Below are 15,197 nucleotides of genomic sequence, written 5' to 3' on the forward strand. Positions count from 1 at the left end.
TTAACAACCTCTAATTAGAGTCACAATCTATAATTTATTAAGTTATAATCTATAAATTATCTTAAAAGCTACACCAAACTGGCCGTTGAGCGGGATTAATAGAAGCTGTTAGAGTTGTTGAGAGAAATTGTATAAAGAGGGAGAGAAGGAGAGATGAAGATAATTTTTATAATGAAGTGGAGTGGGATCTAACATTTCCTACAGCCGTAATTCCCAATTTCAATCAATACGCATTTCTATTTCTCTCTAATTTCAGTCTCAATCTTTTCCTTAATTTCCCTTTTTTATCACTCACCTTATCGTTGCACTCCTCTCTGTCACCTACTTCGAATGCTTCAAAACCGCCGGTGACGGCGACGGGAACGGCGTGAATCAAAGGCGCGACGCAAAAACCATAGCGAAAACGCTCTGAACAAAATCAACACAAACCCTAACGGCGTCAAACGAGGTTGTTAACGGTTCCCTATTTCGCCCTCCCTAGGGTTTCGACCACAAAGAAACCCAACAATTGTAACTTTCTCTTCTCCAATTTGTTCATCATCATCATATATATATATATATATATATTTGTTTTAATATCTTAAATTTGTTGGTTTAGAGTATTTACCAGATATTTTCTGAAAATTTTGTTCGCGAGATTGCAAAAGGTAGTATTTTCTTTTGAAGTTTTAATGTGGATAGATGTTTTGTTTTTGTTTTTGTTTTTGTTTTTGTTTTTTTGTGGGTTGTAGGGGTGGATCAATAAAACCCTAGTCAGAGTGAATTAGAGCTTGAAAGATTACACTAATAATTGAAACATTCACAAGATTTATTGAAAACCCAAATAATGCTTTATGTCAATTGTGTGCTAATATGGCAAACCAGTTGAAAGATTGTGACATGTTTAGAACTTGTAAATAATCCACAAATGTTTGTTTTGTTATCTTTCATGTTGTTAATTTGTTGTACAACAGATGCTTGAAGCGTGGGGCGAAGGCATGATTTTATTTTAAGGGGGCCAATAACAATTCAATAGAAAAGTTGAATGCAAAAGTATAATTACGAAATAAAAATAAACATTAGTATGTAAATTAAATTATAAATATGAGTTTATGTCAAGTGTACATTCTTGGAAATTTGTCTAAAGGTTAAAGCTTTCCTTAAAAACTATATACATCAAAGCATGAATAGTGAAATGTCATTAGTTATAATGTAAGAGGGTCATTATATTAAGCTAGTTGTAAAGTCTTTGCACTACACTATATAATTTTTATTTTTCAAAATAATGTCTTTGCACTATACCATATAAATTTGTTTTCCAAAATCAAGGGGGCCACGCCAAGGGGAAATATTATCAATTATAATGTATGAGAGTAGTTCCTATGCACAATATTATATACATGCTTTTCAAAAATCAAGGGGGGCCACCCCCTGCCACCCCCTAGCTTCGCCTTTGACTTGAAGTCTCTTTTGTTACCATCACACAATGAGTACTGCATTGCTAGGTTTGGGTTGATATTATATTGCTATTAGGGATTGTTCGTCGTGGTTTGTTTAACATGTTGCCTTCTTCTTTTTTCTTTTTTTAATAAATTCTTTCTATAGTAATCGTCATATTTATATTGAATTCTTACCACGGTATTATTTTTGGTCTTATTAAGAGAATCTAACTTGCATGATACAAACAATAGTATTGGGTCTATGTATCCGAATTATTTGAATTGTGTGGGTGGTTATTTCAAGTTATTTTTAATAAGAAATGTGTTTCTTCAGTGAAAAATATATTTCCATTTTTCAGGTTGTAGGACACTTGATTTGTACCTATTTGGCTTTGGTTGCAGGCTTGCAGTTATGTCCCATTCAGCTGAAGCAGACAAAGTTGAGAGCCTTGAGTTTAAGTGGGGTAAAAAGAGAGGTGTTGGTGGAAAAAAGAAAGAGGTCCAGTTTTATGATTCTTTTACTTATGATGATGGTGTTGACTATATTCTTCATGACTGCGTATGTATGTATAAGGAAGGTGAACCTAAGCCTTATATTGGTAAGCTGATAAAGATATGGGAGAATGGAGATAAGAGGAAAAAATGTCAAGGTTCAATGGTTCTTCCACCCTTCAGAGATTTTGAATTGGCTTCGAGGTGAAGAGGCACTTCCGAACCAAATTTTTTTGGCATTGGGTGAACGTGCTGGTGTGGCGAATGTTAATCCTTTGTAATCTAACTTTTGTAAGTTGTTTTAGTATCGTATCTCTCTTATGCTCTTTGTCTTCTTTTTTGATTGTATTCTGCAGTTCATATTTTGTACATGGCTGGGTCCGACCAAATTGATGACTTCTAGTACTTTGGATTAGTATTTTTCTATTAGAATGTTATTTTTCATGTCGTTTGGTCCCATTCAGCATTTATTTTTGGTATTATATGTGAGATCAAGATTTGGTATCTGGGTTGAACAATCTGATGTGCATGAAAATTCTAGTGTTGTTCTTTCTCTCTTTGGTTTACAGAGTAATACAAGTCCTTTATTTTGGATTCTATTTTTGTACATGGTTGTTATAGACAATTGCTTTAGTTGTGAAGGAACAGACAGAAGCATGCGAAGAGTTAAATTAGGATCAGTTACTTCTTATTGTTAAATTAAATTTAAGTTTCAATGAGACTTCTTAGATTGTTGTTGAAATTTGACAGATCAATTGGGTCCAATTATGATTTATGAGTAGTTCAATCTGGAAGGTCTAGATGTTTTTCTTTGACACAAAAAGGTTTTCAGTGTCATGCTACAAACTAAAAGTCAGTGTTTGACTCCGAGTTTGTTCGTTGTTGTTTTATTTTATTTATTGCAAGGATATGTCTAAACAAGTATTCAATTCCTTTTATACGAAAGGCTGAATTTTGCGGTACTCAAAGGCACCTGAGGTATATTTTGCTTAAAAAAAAAAACCGAGCCTCATCTCCTCGAAGTAAGAGTGGTTTTTTTTTTTTGGGGGGGGGGGGGGGGGGATGGGGGGGTGAATAAAGAGTTCTATTATACTTGTCTCTCTTTTTTTTTTTTAATCAGCAAAATGAAACTTTGTTGATGAAAAAAGTAATACAAGCAAAACTTACATCGACAAAGAGGGAAGTGCAAAAAGCATCAATGCTGACCTTAACAATCCTAACTAGGTTGGCACCACAAAGAAAGTACTATCATTTATTAGCACTTAACCCAAGATTGGTGAGAAACCAATCAAGAGAAACCAAAAGACACAGAAGAAAAACAAAAACAGAAGCAGAACAGCCCAATCAGCAGCAGGCCACCCTTACAGACCAAGAGTGGTAGCACTTAAGACCATGGCTAGCACTTAATACCAATCTTACAGGCCAACCAGCAGCCTCATATAGAGAATTAATACCCTTAACATTTGACTTCACCCATAGGGCAATTCTTACTTTTAAAAGCTCCACCATCTCAAAATTAGCCCAAAGCAGCAGTCCCACAACACCAAAACATCATTCCAGCAATTGCCAAAAAACCAAGATGCAGCAGTAGACTTTTCACCAACTGCAGACCAGCACCAGGAGCAGCAGTAAAGACATCAACAGTAGCCCAAAAAAACCAGCAACACCCTTTACCAACTCCATCAACTCTGCACCAGCCCCAAATTTGATTAGAACCATCATTTCAAAATTACCACTAAGCAGCAGCCCCAAATTTGATTAGAACCATCAGACCAGCAGTATTTGAGCTCCCTTGTGTCACAATTTCTCCACACAGTAGCAGACCTGCTATAAAAACAGCAGCAGAGATCAATTTGATAAAAACCAGCAGCCTGCATACTCAGACAGACAGCTGCAGAACTCCCAGCAGCCTACACAGACAGACAGCTACACAGTTCCCCAGCAAACCACTGACGGCTGCTGATGTTGCACCTACTAACCCAGGCCCCTTCTAACCAAAACAGAAACTCCACAAAAACAGAACCAAAAACTGAAAGCCACTGCTGAGCATAGCAGACCAATGTAACAGTTCACTGCTGAGCAATCAGTCCACTAGGAACCACAGTTGCTCATAAGCTTCATACAGTAGCAGGCCACACAGAAACAGCAGCAGCATAAAGAACAGATTAAAATGTTACTTTGACACTACAACAGCAGGCAACAGAACAGATTAACACTACAAGCTACTGCAGACCATCCCAGCACACCAACTCAGCCACAGCACACCCACTCAGCCTCTGTTCCTGATGCAGAACTGCACTATTGCACTTGTCTCTTATGTACGAGATATGCTCGTTACTGGTGAAATATCTTGTTTTATGAAGTGATATTTGAGAACTACTTTTTTTCCCCCTAATTGTTAGGGCTACGATTTATCCCTTAAAATTATTCTTAACACAATGAGATGCTTTTGAAGTCCATCACATCAAAGATTATTATAATGAATAAATTGTACAATTTTCCTGTTCTTCCTAATCGTTGTGAAAATCCTTTGATATGAAGTTCTAAGTGGATGTGAGATTTTCACTAGGGGTGCAATTGGGCTGGTTTGTTGTGGTTTTTGCACACTAGAACTGAATCATCCTAAATGGTTCGTTGAGTTCTGAGAAGTGGGGGCTTGTTTTATAGGCAGCACAACAAGGGTTTCATTGTGATCCAGTTACCATTTTAGTGCATAAACCATTTGTTCAACCAGTTTGAAGCCTGTGGCTAGAGGCTTTCTTCAGTCCAGGTTTGAGGATCCTACAGTAACTAATCCGCTAGGTGCAGCTCTCTGCTGGTGCTTTTTTTTTTTTGTTTTGTTTTTTGTGTGTGTGCATGTATGTGGTCAGAAAAACTGTTTTTGAAACCACCTTTTAGGTTTGAAATTGGCCAAAAGCCTCTTTTTTGGGCTCCTTTTACCCAGCCAAAAGCTTTTTAGGATTTTAGCTTCCAGCATTTAGAAGCTAGCCAATGATGGCTTATTGGATGCAAAATTGGAATTATCCTAAGAAGCATGGACACTTCTATATAGGAGGTGTGTAGTGTCGGACACAACACTCTGCGGACACTCTTTAAAAGTGTGTCTGACACCTCTAGCGACACTTCTTGAACCATCTGAACAAGACCTATGTGAAGAAGCTCAATGTTTTGTATTCTTTGGAATGCAACTTATTCATTCTAAATTTGTTTTGAAACACTCAGATGAATACATCATGTGTATTTCTAAATTGTATAATTATTTTGCATTATTGAGATTGCAACTGTTATGTGGATGATATTTTGATGTTTAAGATATGGAATATATGACTTTTTAATTGTAATTAGTGTTATGTTTTAATTTTTATTTTTTTCAATTACCTTTGAATAAACTATTCATATATTTCAAATATAATAAATTTATGAAAATACAAATTTTTAACATGTCTTGCATTTTTTTTGGGGAATCTATGTGTCGGCGTATTAGTGTCATCCATGTCTGTGCTACTTAGGAATTATCAGTAGACATGCTTTTGTAAATGTAGATTGGTAAAGTTCACATCTTATTTTATTTTATTTTTTTTTTTTATCAACAAAGAAAAATTTTATTTAACAACATGAAATTAAAAGTACAGGAAGATGACATGCATCGAGAGAGATTCGGAAATATAAAAATACTCCTACTACTGCTACTCGAATCCATATGACCAACCCCTAAGCCTCTCGATTTTTTAAACAGAAAAAGTTAAGAAGAACTTAACTGGAAAATTAAAATACAAAAATCCCCACATAATCAACCCACCAAAACACCCAAAACAAACTAAAAGAACTAAACCAACCCCCAAAATAAACTAAACAAACTAAACCAACACAATTAAATCAACGCCCCCACGCCTCTGCCAAAACACCCACTCCTCTGCAGCTACAACACCTGCAACAACAACCCACGCCTCTGTAGCTACAACCACCCACTCCTAAGCAGCCTGCAGCCACCCTATGTTGCTGCCCTCACCACCCTATGCTGCTGCTAAACCGGCCCACACCGCTAGAGCTGCTGTTAATCCAGCCAACCACACCTATGCTGCTAAACCGGCTGAAAAGACTCCACAGCCACAACCGGAAAAACCCACTGCAGATCATCACCTCCACAGCCACCACCGGAAAACACCCACTGCAGATCATCGCCCAAGGTCCAGCTGCTGCTGCAACTCCCGAACCCACTGCCACTGCTGATCATCACCTCCACAGCCACCACTGGGACACCACCCACTGCCGATCCAAACATCAACCAGCAGTTCTACTTCCATTTCCAGATCTTCTTCTTACACCCCTCAAACTCTCACACTAAGAGGAACGCTCGAATGAAAACCAGACAGATCTGAATTGACTCCGACACCCAAGTTTCCGCCCAAACCAAGCATCGAAACTTCACCAAAAATCAAACCAGACAGATCTGAATTGACTCCGACACCCAAGTTTCCGCCCAAACCAAGCATCGAAACTTCACCAAAAATCTAAACCAGAGATCACCTCTCAAGCTCCTACTCGTAAAAGAGCGCTCGAGTGAAAAATCAGCTAACACGGCTCGGAATCACCAACAAAAACACGCACACAGCAGCACACCAAACACTCCTAGGTGGGAAAATAATGGGGGACTCAAGTTTATTAACGGAAAAACAACGATCAAACATGGGAGAAGCTAGCCCAGCCGACCGCCATAGCCAAAGGCGGCGGCCGGCCGGCCCAAAGAGAGGCCCGGGGAGGGAGGTTTTTTAGAAAGAGAAAGAGAGAGGTTTTAGAAAGAGAGAGGTTTTAAAAAGTTTCACACCACTACGTGATGGATGAGCCTAGTCGCCTATTGTTTGACAGTGTCCTTGCAAATGAAATACAGGAATTAATTATAAAATTATTTTGCATTGATATCGGTGCATGTCTGTAAATTGATTGTGTAATGTACTTCTGGATGATTGCTCACGAGGCTCTACTTTGGTGGTAACTTTAGCAACTTTAGCTTATGAATTGTTACAATATGTTGAGTTCCTATTTTGGTGACTGGGACAACTTTATTTTAAAGTGAATTGACTACTCTGCTCACTGAGTTTCCATTTATTTAGTCAGGAAGCAATTGCTGGAAATGCAATGTCGTCTGCATTTCAAAGGACAGCAGAAACCCGCGACCTTCTGAGCAAGAAATTCGAATGGCTGACAACAAATTTTACCGTACTTTCGACGTTAGACACTGCACAATATCAGATAAGATGGACGATAAAGTTGGTGGGCTTGAAGGTTGTCTTTATATCCTGAATTCTTCTGTTATAACTTGGTTTCTACATTCTCAATAGGCTGTATCATTCTGCTAGTTCGAACTCTCACATGATTTTGGTTTCTGAATTTGTTACAGTTAAGTTTGTATTTAATAGTAAAGAGAGTGAAATGATCAGGGGTGCTCCTCTTGATTATGAAAAGAAAGAGGAAGCTGTAGCATGTTATCAAACACTCCGGCTTCCAATTCAAAACTCCAGGGAAAGAGAGTGAAAAGATCAATGGTGTTCCTCTTGCTTCTGAAAAGAAAGAGGAAGCTGTAGCATGTAATCAAACACTCCAGCCTTTGGGGAAAAACCCTCCTGAAGAGTTCAAAACTCCAAAGATAGATGGACATTCAAATCATTCGGTGGCAAAAGGATGTGCAGATTTGAAAGATTCATTGGTTAAAGGAAAACCTGCTTCTTGTGCTGCAATGGATTCTGATGACGTGCCTACAACCAGTGGTCAACAGGGAACTGTTTCAGGAGACAAAGCCACAAGGTATAGACTTATTTCTGATAAGGTTGTGATTAAAACGAGTATGGTTCCTGTCAGCCACATTGAAGTTCAAGATAAAATAAATTTTTCCAAAGATTTTGCTGCTTTGCAGAGCAGGCTGTCTAAGACCCATTTGGTAAAACTTATTTGCAGCTTATTTAGTTTAAAATTTGAAATTTCATGCTTAAACAGTTGTACTTTGAACTGTTAGGGTGTGTGGTAAAACTTTTCAGGTATTCATCTTATTTACTTTTCAGCTCAAAAGGGCCAAAATAAACTAAAATGCTCACTTCTTGAAAGCTGGGTTTAAGAAATCAATGGCTAATGGTTCTGTTAAACTATCTGATTACAGGAATATGAACAGCATTCAGAAATTGACAGTTCATGAGAATGATGCGAAGGCCTTGGTAACAACTATTACTTCTCCTGAAGGGAAAGCAAAAACTGGACCTGGAAGTGGAAGTGGTTTTTTGGGTCCGGACAAGGGTATAAAATCTGTTAAAGATACTGGAGCTTTGGAAGATAGACCTTCTAAGAAAGCCAGGGTTGATAGTTCTATTAAATTAAGTGAGAACAAGAACAATAATGGTGTTCGGAAGGCAAGCATCAATTCTGATGGGAATAATGCAAAGGACTTGGCAGCAACTCTTCCTTCTGGAGGAAAAACAAAATCTAAAGTTGCTTCTCTTGGGCGGGACAAGGACCTTCGGCAGAAGACTGATGAGAAGATGACAAAACTTACAAAATCTAAAGTTTCTTCTTTTGGGCCTGACAAGGACCTTTCGCAGAAGACTGATGAGAAGATGGCGAAGCTTTCCAATGGCAAGCTGCTTAAAGTATCTGCCAGGGAGACTCCTGGTGACAGGAAAACTGAAGGTGAAGTCACCCGAAGACCTGGTGATGTAAGTTGTATTACAATTTTCTTTTGGAATATTTTGTAGTATTTGATATCATAACATTGAATTAGATTAATGTAATCATTTATTGCTAAAATCTTATATCTTAGACTTAGACAAACTGCATTTCTGAGTGATGGGTTATCTTTTGCTCTTTTAGGTGAATTCTGTGACATCTAAGCAACTTTGAAAAAGTTCACTAAAAAGATTTTCAGAAAGGTGTCCAGATGCCTTTGCTTTTCACACAATAGAGTAGAAGACTCAAAAAGCTACTCTTACTTATGTATTGGCTTTTATAACTTCAGTTACTGCTGGTTGTTTCCCCCCATATACACCATATTAGGCACAAAAGAGTCATATTCCAAGTCTTGCTTGTTTCTTACAGTGTCATCTTTCAAAGTTTCAAGCAATTCTGCCACCAAGCTTGGAAATATACATGCCCTGTAAACAAAGGAAAGTATGGTATATGGTACTATGGTTCTTAGCATATACACTAAGTTGATGTAAAAAGTTGTCATGTCTGTTGGTTTTGCCAAGGATGAAGTGATCTAGAGAGGAGAAAAAATAAGGGAGCATGTTCGTAGATTTACTGACTACTAACTTTTTGAAGGCAGTTAAATTATGTTGTGCAGGAATATTACTTGAAATACACAACTTTGTATTTTAGTTCCATTGCATAATTACTAACTAATTGCATGAGCATAAAGCAAATAGAACTCTAAACAAATTCTAAATGTTAAAAAGGGACTTGTATTTTTTTTTTTTTCAAAACATTGATGCTGATGGCTCTCAAAAGATTGCTGTGCACACTACATAAAAATTCTTATTATTTACATTGCAGATAACTCAATAGTGCTAGAGGATTTTAAATCAAGTGCCATCCATGCCCCCTGCTTAGAAAAAAGTGGTAGGCCGCCGCCACCACAGGGCAATTTTGCAAAAAACTTTAGAAACACATTTGCCTTGCTGACAACCAAATGCATTTGTTAACTACATTAATTTGCGTTTCACTTCACGGATTACACATTTCCCTGCTGGTTATCTGTTGCTTGGAAGGTTGCATGATATTTTGTAGTTTGTAAATCATTCCAGCAATGCTGGCAATTCAATTCAGCCAGTTTTGTATCTTCCCTACATCCTTGTGGTGTAGTAGGCAAACTTATGTTCATGATAAGAGTGATTCCACATGGAAGTGTGTGCTATATAGTTGCTTGCGTTGTTTTATTTATTTATTTATTTGTTTGTTTTTCCTTGTGTTTTTGGCAAGTAGTTTCTTGCATTGGTATTGCAATAGTCTATTTGATGTGTTTCAATTGTTATTATTATTTTCCTGTCCTACATTTTCTAGTAATTAAGAATTTAGTCTCATTTAAAATTTTGACATTAGCTCTCCATTGTGCCATGAATATACATTCTCTATCTTCTCTTCGGCTTCTCCCCAATTTTACAAAAAAAAATCTGACCGAATAGTCCATGAAATGAGATTGTGCAATGCAGCCTTTTTCTCATTTCACGGCTCAGATCGTGCCACATGTGCGCTTCAACTCATAAAGCTTAAAACACTGTCGTTTGGTCCCATATACAAAACTAACAAAATCCCCTTCTTCCCTTTTCATATTCGACAGCCCTGTTTCCCTCCTACCCTTTCTGGGGTGTATTTAGAGACACCCTGCAAATAAGGATGACTCACTACTTTCTAACCATAATAATTGTTCATGATCTTCTAATTTGATTTCCAGCAAACAAAACAAAACTCAATTCAATCGATTTTGCAAAACTCATGTAAAAAAAATATACATATACATATATATATATATATATACAAACATGGGAACTTCTTATTTTGAGTAGTAAAATAAAGGTGTTTTGAGTAGTAAAATTTTATCAACTCTATGATGTGTTCAATATTTATGCACCCCTGAGTTTACAGGACAAGCACTGTTATTATACATAGGAGAACTCCGTGAACATAAATGCTAGACAACGAAAATCTAGCTAGTATACCCACCCAAAAGGAAAAAAGGACTGTAACTAGAATTATTACAACCATACAATTTGCAGAGATCTTGAATAAAGCAAATCACTTCATGAAACTCAATTTAACCACATTTAAGTAACAATCAAGTTGTTCATTATATGGAATAATGTTCATATTTCAAACCTATCTGGCACCAAGCAAAGAGGGAATAAGGGACTTGAAAGGAAAGAAAATAGCCGCAACAGTAGCAGGAAAAAAAAAAAACACTAGCTAGGGGTGAACAGCGGATATTCCGATCTGCCTAAACTGACCAAACCGAACTGATCCGCCGCATTTTAAATGGATGCGTGATGACGAGCAGATGGTTGCGGATTAATTTTTTCCAATCTGCCTAGTTTTGGACAGATGGCGTATTTGAGGTTTCTTTGGCTGCAACCGAACCGTCAAACTGCGAACATCCCTAGTAATTTGTAAAATTTTGTGTTTTCAATTTATTTAAATATTCTGTTTGTATTTTCAATTGAAAAAGAGTTTACATATTCTGCTATATTTTCAATTTGTTTTTAATTTGAAAATCCTTTTGTCAAATGGTAAGTGTTGATATTTGGTAATTTTGTATGAGAAATATAAGGCTTAATTTTGTCATTTTAAAAAAAAAATCAAATTAAATAGTTTTTGAATATAAAAAAAGTAATGAAATAGTTTTAATAATGCATGGTTTTTTTATACGTATTTATTATTGGTATTTGACAATTTACTTGATAATCTTTTGGTTATGTTGAGTTGGATTGTTATTAAAAACAAATGTTGACAAGTTACTGTATTATGTTCAAAATTTGTAAAGTTTAAACCATATTCGCATCTATTCGCCAATTCGCCAATCTGCTCAATCCGTATCAGAATCAGTAAAGAACAAAGAAGTGAGGATGGAGCAGGGAGGGAAGGTGCAGCCATAGCAGCAACGACAGAGGAAAGGGCAACCTGCCAAGGGGAAAAAGACGCAAAAAAGAAGACAGGAAAGGGAGGGGAGAGAAACTAGCTACCTGGGGTGTGTGTTTTGCAAATCAACATCTCCCTCCAAAAACATGTTAAGTTAATGTTTTATAATGAAACCTTAATTCCTTTGCTTAGGTGTCACAATCCTAGTTGATCATGTGTTTGGTCACTTTAGTGGTCACATGACTAGCACGTGGACACTTGTAAAATATATAATTTTTATATATTTATTGTACGTCATATATAAGGATAAATAATTAATATTAAAGGGTTGGCCTAGTGACAAGGTCTTGGGGGTGTGCTCCCTCCAAAGTTTAAGGATTAAAATCTCTTAGGTGCTAACAATTCTTTGGGGCCATCGAACTAAGAGAAAACTCTTAAATTAACCGTGATACACTTGTGGAAAACTTCTTGCCGAGCGCCTGTGCACCCTTGGAGATTAGTTGGACTTTGATCTGGACGCCCCGGTGTCAATAATATATACATATATATATATATATATATTGTGGGAATATATTTTTTGAGTACCAACACGTGGCCAAGGTGACACCGACGTGTTAGCCGGGATGCCACGTGTCCTGGTCGTGACGCCGAGGTGATCTTGGCTAGGCCGAGGTTATCTCCGAAGATATCGGAGTCCGGGATAAACGGATAAGGGACAAGAGTCCTAGAATGAGGAAGGACATCAGCCTGGATAAGGATAAAACTCTTAGGGAGTTTATCTTTATCTATTGAAAAGTCCAAGATAAGCATTGAACAGAAGTCCATTGAAGCTAGGCTTCTATTGGGACTAGGGGTGTGCATAATACCGCCAAAACCGCCGAAACCGTCAAAACCGCACCGAACCGCACCGCCAAGGTAAATTCATTATTATTTGTCAATCGAACCGCCGGTTTTTGGTAAGAAAAATGGCAAATTCTAATGACATTTTTATCAATCCGCCGGTTTCTATTTTTCTTTCAAACCGCACCGACCCGCACCGCTATTAAATCATGTTTTATAGGATTCTAAAAATTCTTTTTTACTTAAGTTTGCTTGTTGTTCTATACCTTAGAATATAGTATTACATTAATGCTCGAGGGGAATTTTATGTATTGTATTTGATCATTGCAGCTTCCACAGATACTTGTAATGAACTGATGGCATAGTCGTTGATATTATCATGTTGTTGCTACACTTGCTGCATCAGAAGAAAGCTTCGCAAGATGCTTAACATCACGATGTCTCTCGTCTTTTTTTTACTCTTTGATTTAAGTTTTGTAATTTGAATTATATTTTTTATAAACCACCAATCCGCCCGAACCGCCAAGGCAAATCCGCCATTATTTGCCAACCGAACCGCCGGTTTTTGATAAGGAAAATGGCAAATTCTAGTGACACTTTTATCAATCCGCCACCCGCCATACGGTTTCTATTTTTCTCTCAAACCGCACCGACCCGCACCGCGCACACCCCTAATTGGGACTAGGATTGAGTTGGCTATAAAAGAGAGGCACCCCCAATGGATCTAAGGTACGCAATTTATATTCTGAACAGTGAGTTAAGCACTTTATCTATCTTTGAGAGATAACTGACTTGATCATCGGAGTGCCCCCGGGTGGACGAACCACCGCCGGAATCTCTTCTTTCTGTTGCAGATCATTCAGGTGCCATCTATTCTGCCAGTGCTTCCCAGCTGAATACTGAGTTGGCAGTGTGGTCAGAAATTCACTCACACAATTTGGCGCTGTCTGTGGGAAAGAAAGGAGAATAGATGGCCAACGACGGACAAAAAGAGAAGGTTGGGGACGACACTCCTACTAGGAGTGGGAAACCTGTAGACCTTGACGTTAAAGGAGACAACTGCAACGAAGAAACTCGTGATAAAAATCACGGAGGAAAGGACGTCGACCATGAAGGCGACGTACCAAAGAAAATGGACCAAAGTGGGTACTACAACGAGGACGACCTCCAGGTATGAAAAGAAAGATGCCTGCAGAGGGACGATGAGGTAAAGACCACGACGAACAAATTGACAGACCTACAAACGATCGTCAATAGTCTGTCAATTTCATGATGCAAAACAATGTCATGCAGCCACCGTTCCCACTGCAAGACACGCAGATTCCAGTGGCCAAGAAAGATGCCCGACAAGATGGGCAGAAAACAGTCCCTACAGTCCCTCAACACACCAGGAGCGAAAAATACTCTCACCGGCCTTCAAGGGAGGTCGGGCGAGGAGAGTCAAGAAGGGAATAATCTCGGAGGACACATCGCACCAAGGAAGCAGACCCCAAAGAACATCGGCATGTTCAAAGGCAGGAGTTGTGCTTCGATGCGACTATTAGAGAAAGGTCAAAGAGGGCTCACAACGAAGCTGAAAGTAGTGCACCTAAAAGGCTGAAGTCAGGAAATAGCCGAGCTCCTGGTCGAACCAAGGAAGACCTAAGGGATTACTTACAGAGGAGGCAGCAAGATGCCGAGGTGACCTCCCTGGTCAAGCTGAGAACCACATTCTCAGTAGAATTGGACAAATTCGAAGCACCGAAGAGGTTTAGCATGCCAAGATTCTAGATCTACGACGGGAAGTCGGACCCCAACTTTCACATCGGTTTATGCCTCAACTCGATGGCGTTATACACCGGGAACGAGCCGTTGCTTTGTTGGGTGTTCCCCTCATCATTCGGAGAAATTGCATCGGACTGGTTTCACAAGTTGCCTAAAGGAACTGTAAAAACCTGGGAAGGCCTGGTCGAGATGTTTGTGGCCAGGTTCGTGACAAACAAACTACAGCCATTAAGAGTGGATGCCCTAATGGCTCTGAAAATTGGCGAAGACAAAAGCCTGAGGGCCTATGCCAAGAGATACTATGAGGTATTCAACCGGATACCAGAATGTAACCAAGAGGTAGCGGTCGTATCATTTAAGAATGGCCTAAAAGATAATTGTCTGCTTCGAAAATCATTGGCAAAAACACTGCCAAAAAGTATGAAGGAATTAATGGCCAGAATAGAGAAGTACGCTAGGGCCGAGGAGGATACATCGGGAACAAAGGCGCCAAACCAGAGAAGAATAACGGCTCGCCGAAGCGAGGCTGAGGTGATGGTGGCTACAACAAACCAGAAATCGAATTAAGGGCTGCTCAGGCAGTCATAACCGTATTCCGAATTCCGGTTTACAAAGTCTTGGAGAAGATCCGCAATCAGCCTTGCTACAGAGCACCAGTAAGGGTACCAGGAGAGTTTATGGGTAGAAGCCTTAGTAAGCATTGTACTTACCACAATGAAGATGGGCATCTGACTTAGGGTTGCAGAGCCCTAAAAGCACACCTGGAAGACCTGGTAAGGCAAGGCCATTTAAGGGACCTTGTAGATGAAGCTAGGACAAGGGAAGAGTAGGAAAAACTACCCCAGGCACCAGCAGCTCCACCTCCCCCAGCACAGCAACCACAGGAGGGAGGACCTCGGGTAATTAATGTAATTCACTCGAAGGTCAACGAAAACGAAATACGGGGGGAGACCCAGAAGGTGAAGCACTTGCAGCATGTGTACTAGGTCCGGGATAAAAGACCTCGGGCCGAGGAGTGCCAGGGACCAGTAGTGTCATTTACTGAAGCCGACCTTGAGATGGTGCAGCATC

General features: G+C 39.0%; 1 protein-coding gene across 2 annotated transcripts; it reads left to right on the forward strand.

Annotated features, from left to right (window-relative positions):
• Positions 1–235: 235 nt before the first annotated feature.
• LOC114274928 (uncharacterized) lies at positions 236–8,702 on the forward strand. Of its 2 annotated transcripts, none has more exons than XM_028216913.2 (5): positions 236–510; positions 1,821–2,201; positions 7,026–7,193; positions 7,309–7,712; positions 8,062–8,702. In XM_028216913.2, exons 4-5 carry the CDS (start codon positions 7,645–7,647, stop codon positions 8,648–8,650), a joined length of 657 nt encoding a protein of 218 aa, XP_028072714.2. In that variant the 5' UTR covers positions 236–510; positions 1,821–2,201; positions 7,026–7,193; positions 7,309–7,644; the 3' UTR covers positions 8,651–8,702. The 2 variants fall into 2 exon arrangements, with proteins under 2 accessions (XP_028072714.2, XP_082750903.1); XM_082894777.1 differs by having other exon boundaries at positions 247–448.
• The last annotated feature ends 6,495 nt before the right edge of the window (positions 8,703–15,197 follow it).

Source organism: Camellia sinensis, chromosome 11 (genome assembly GCF_055761805.1).
Source record: "Camellia sinensis isolate YWXY chromosome 11, ASM5576180v1, whole genome shotgun sequence".
Taxonomy (NCBI): domain Eukaryota; kingdom Viridiplantae; phylum Streptophyta; class Magnoliopsida; order Ericales; family Theaceae; genus Camellia; species Camellia sinensis.

What these genes read in the sequence shown, in the direction of transcription:
- LOC114274928 (XM_028216913.2), top strand. Translation starts at nt 7,645, where the DNA reads ATGGATTCTGATGACGTGCCTACAACCAGTGGTCAACAGGGAACTGTT. An exon ending in TCAGGAGACAAAGCCACAAG is followed by an intron (nt 7,713 to 8,061) that starts GTATAGACTTAT and finishes ATCTGATTACAG; the next exon opens with GAATATGAACAGCATTCAGA.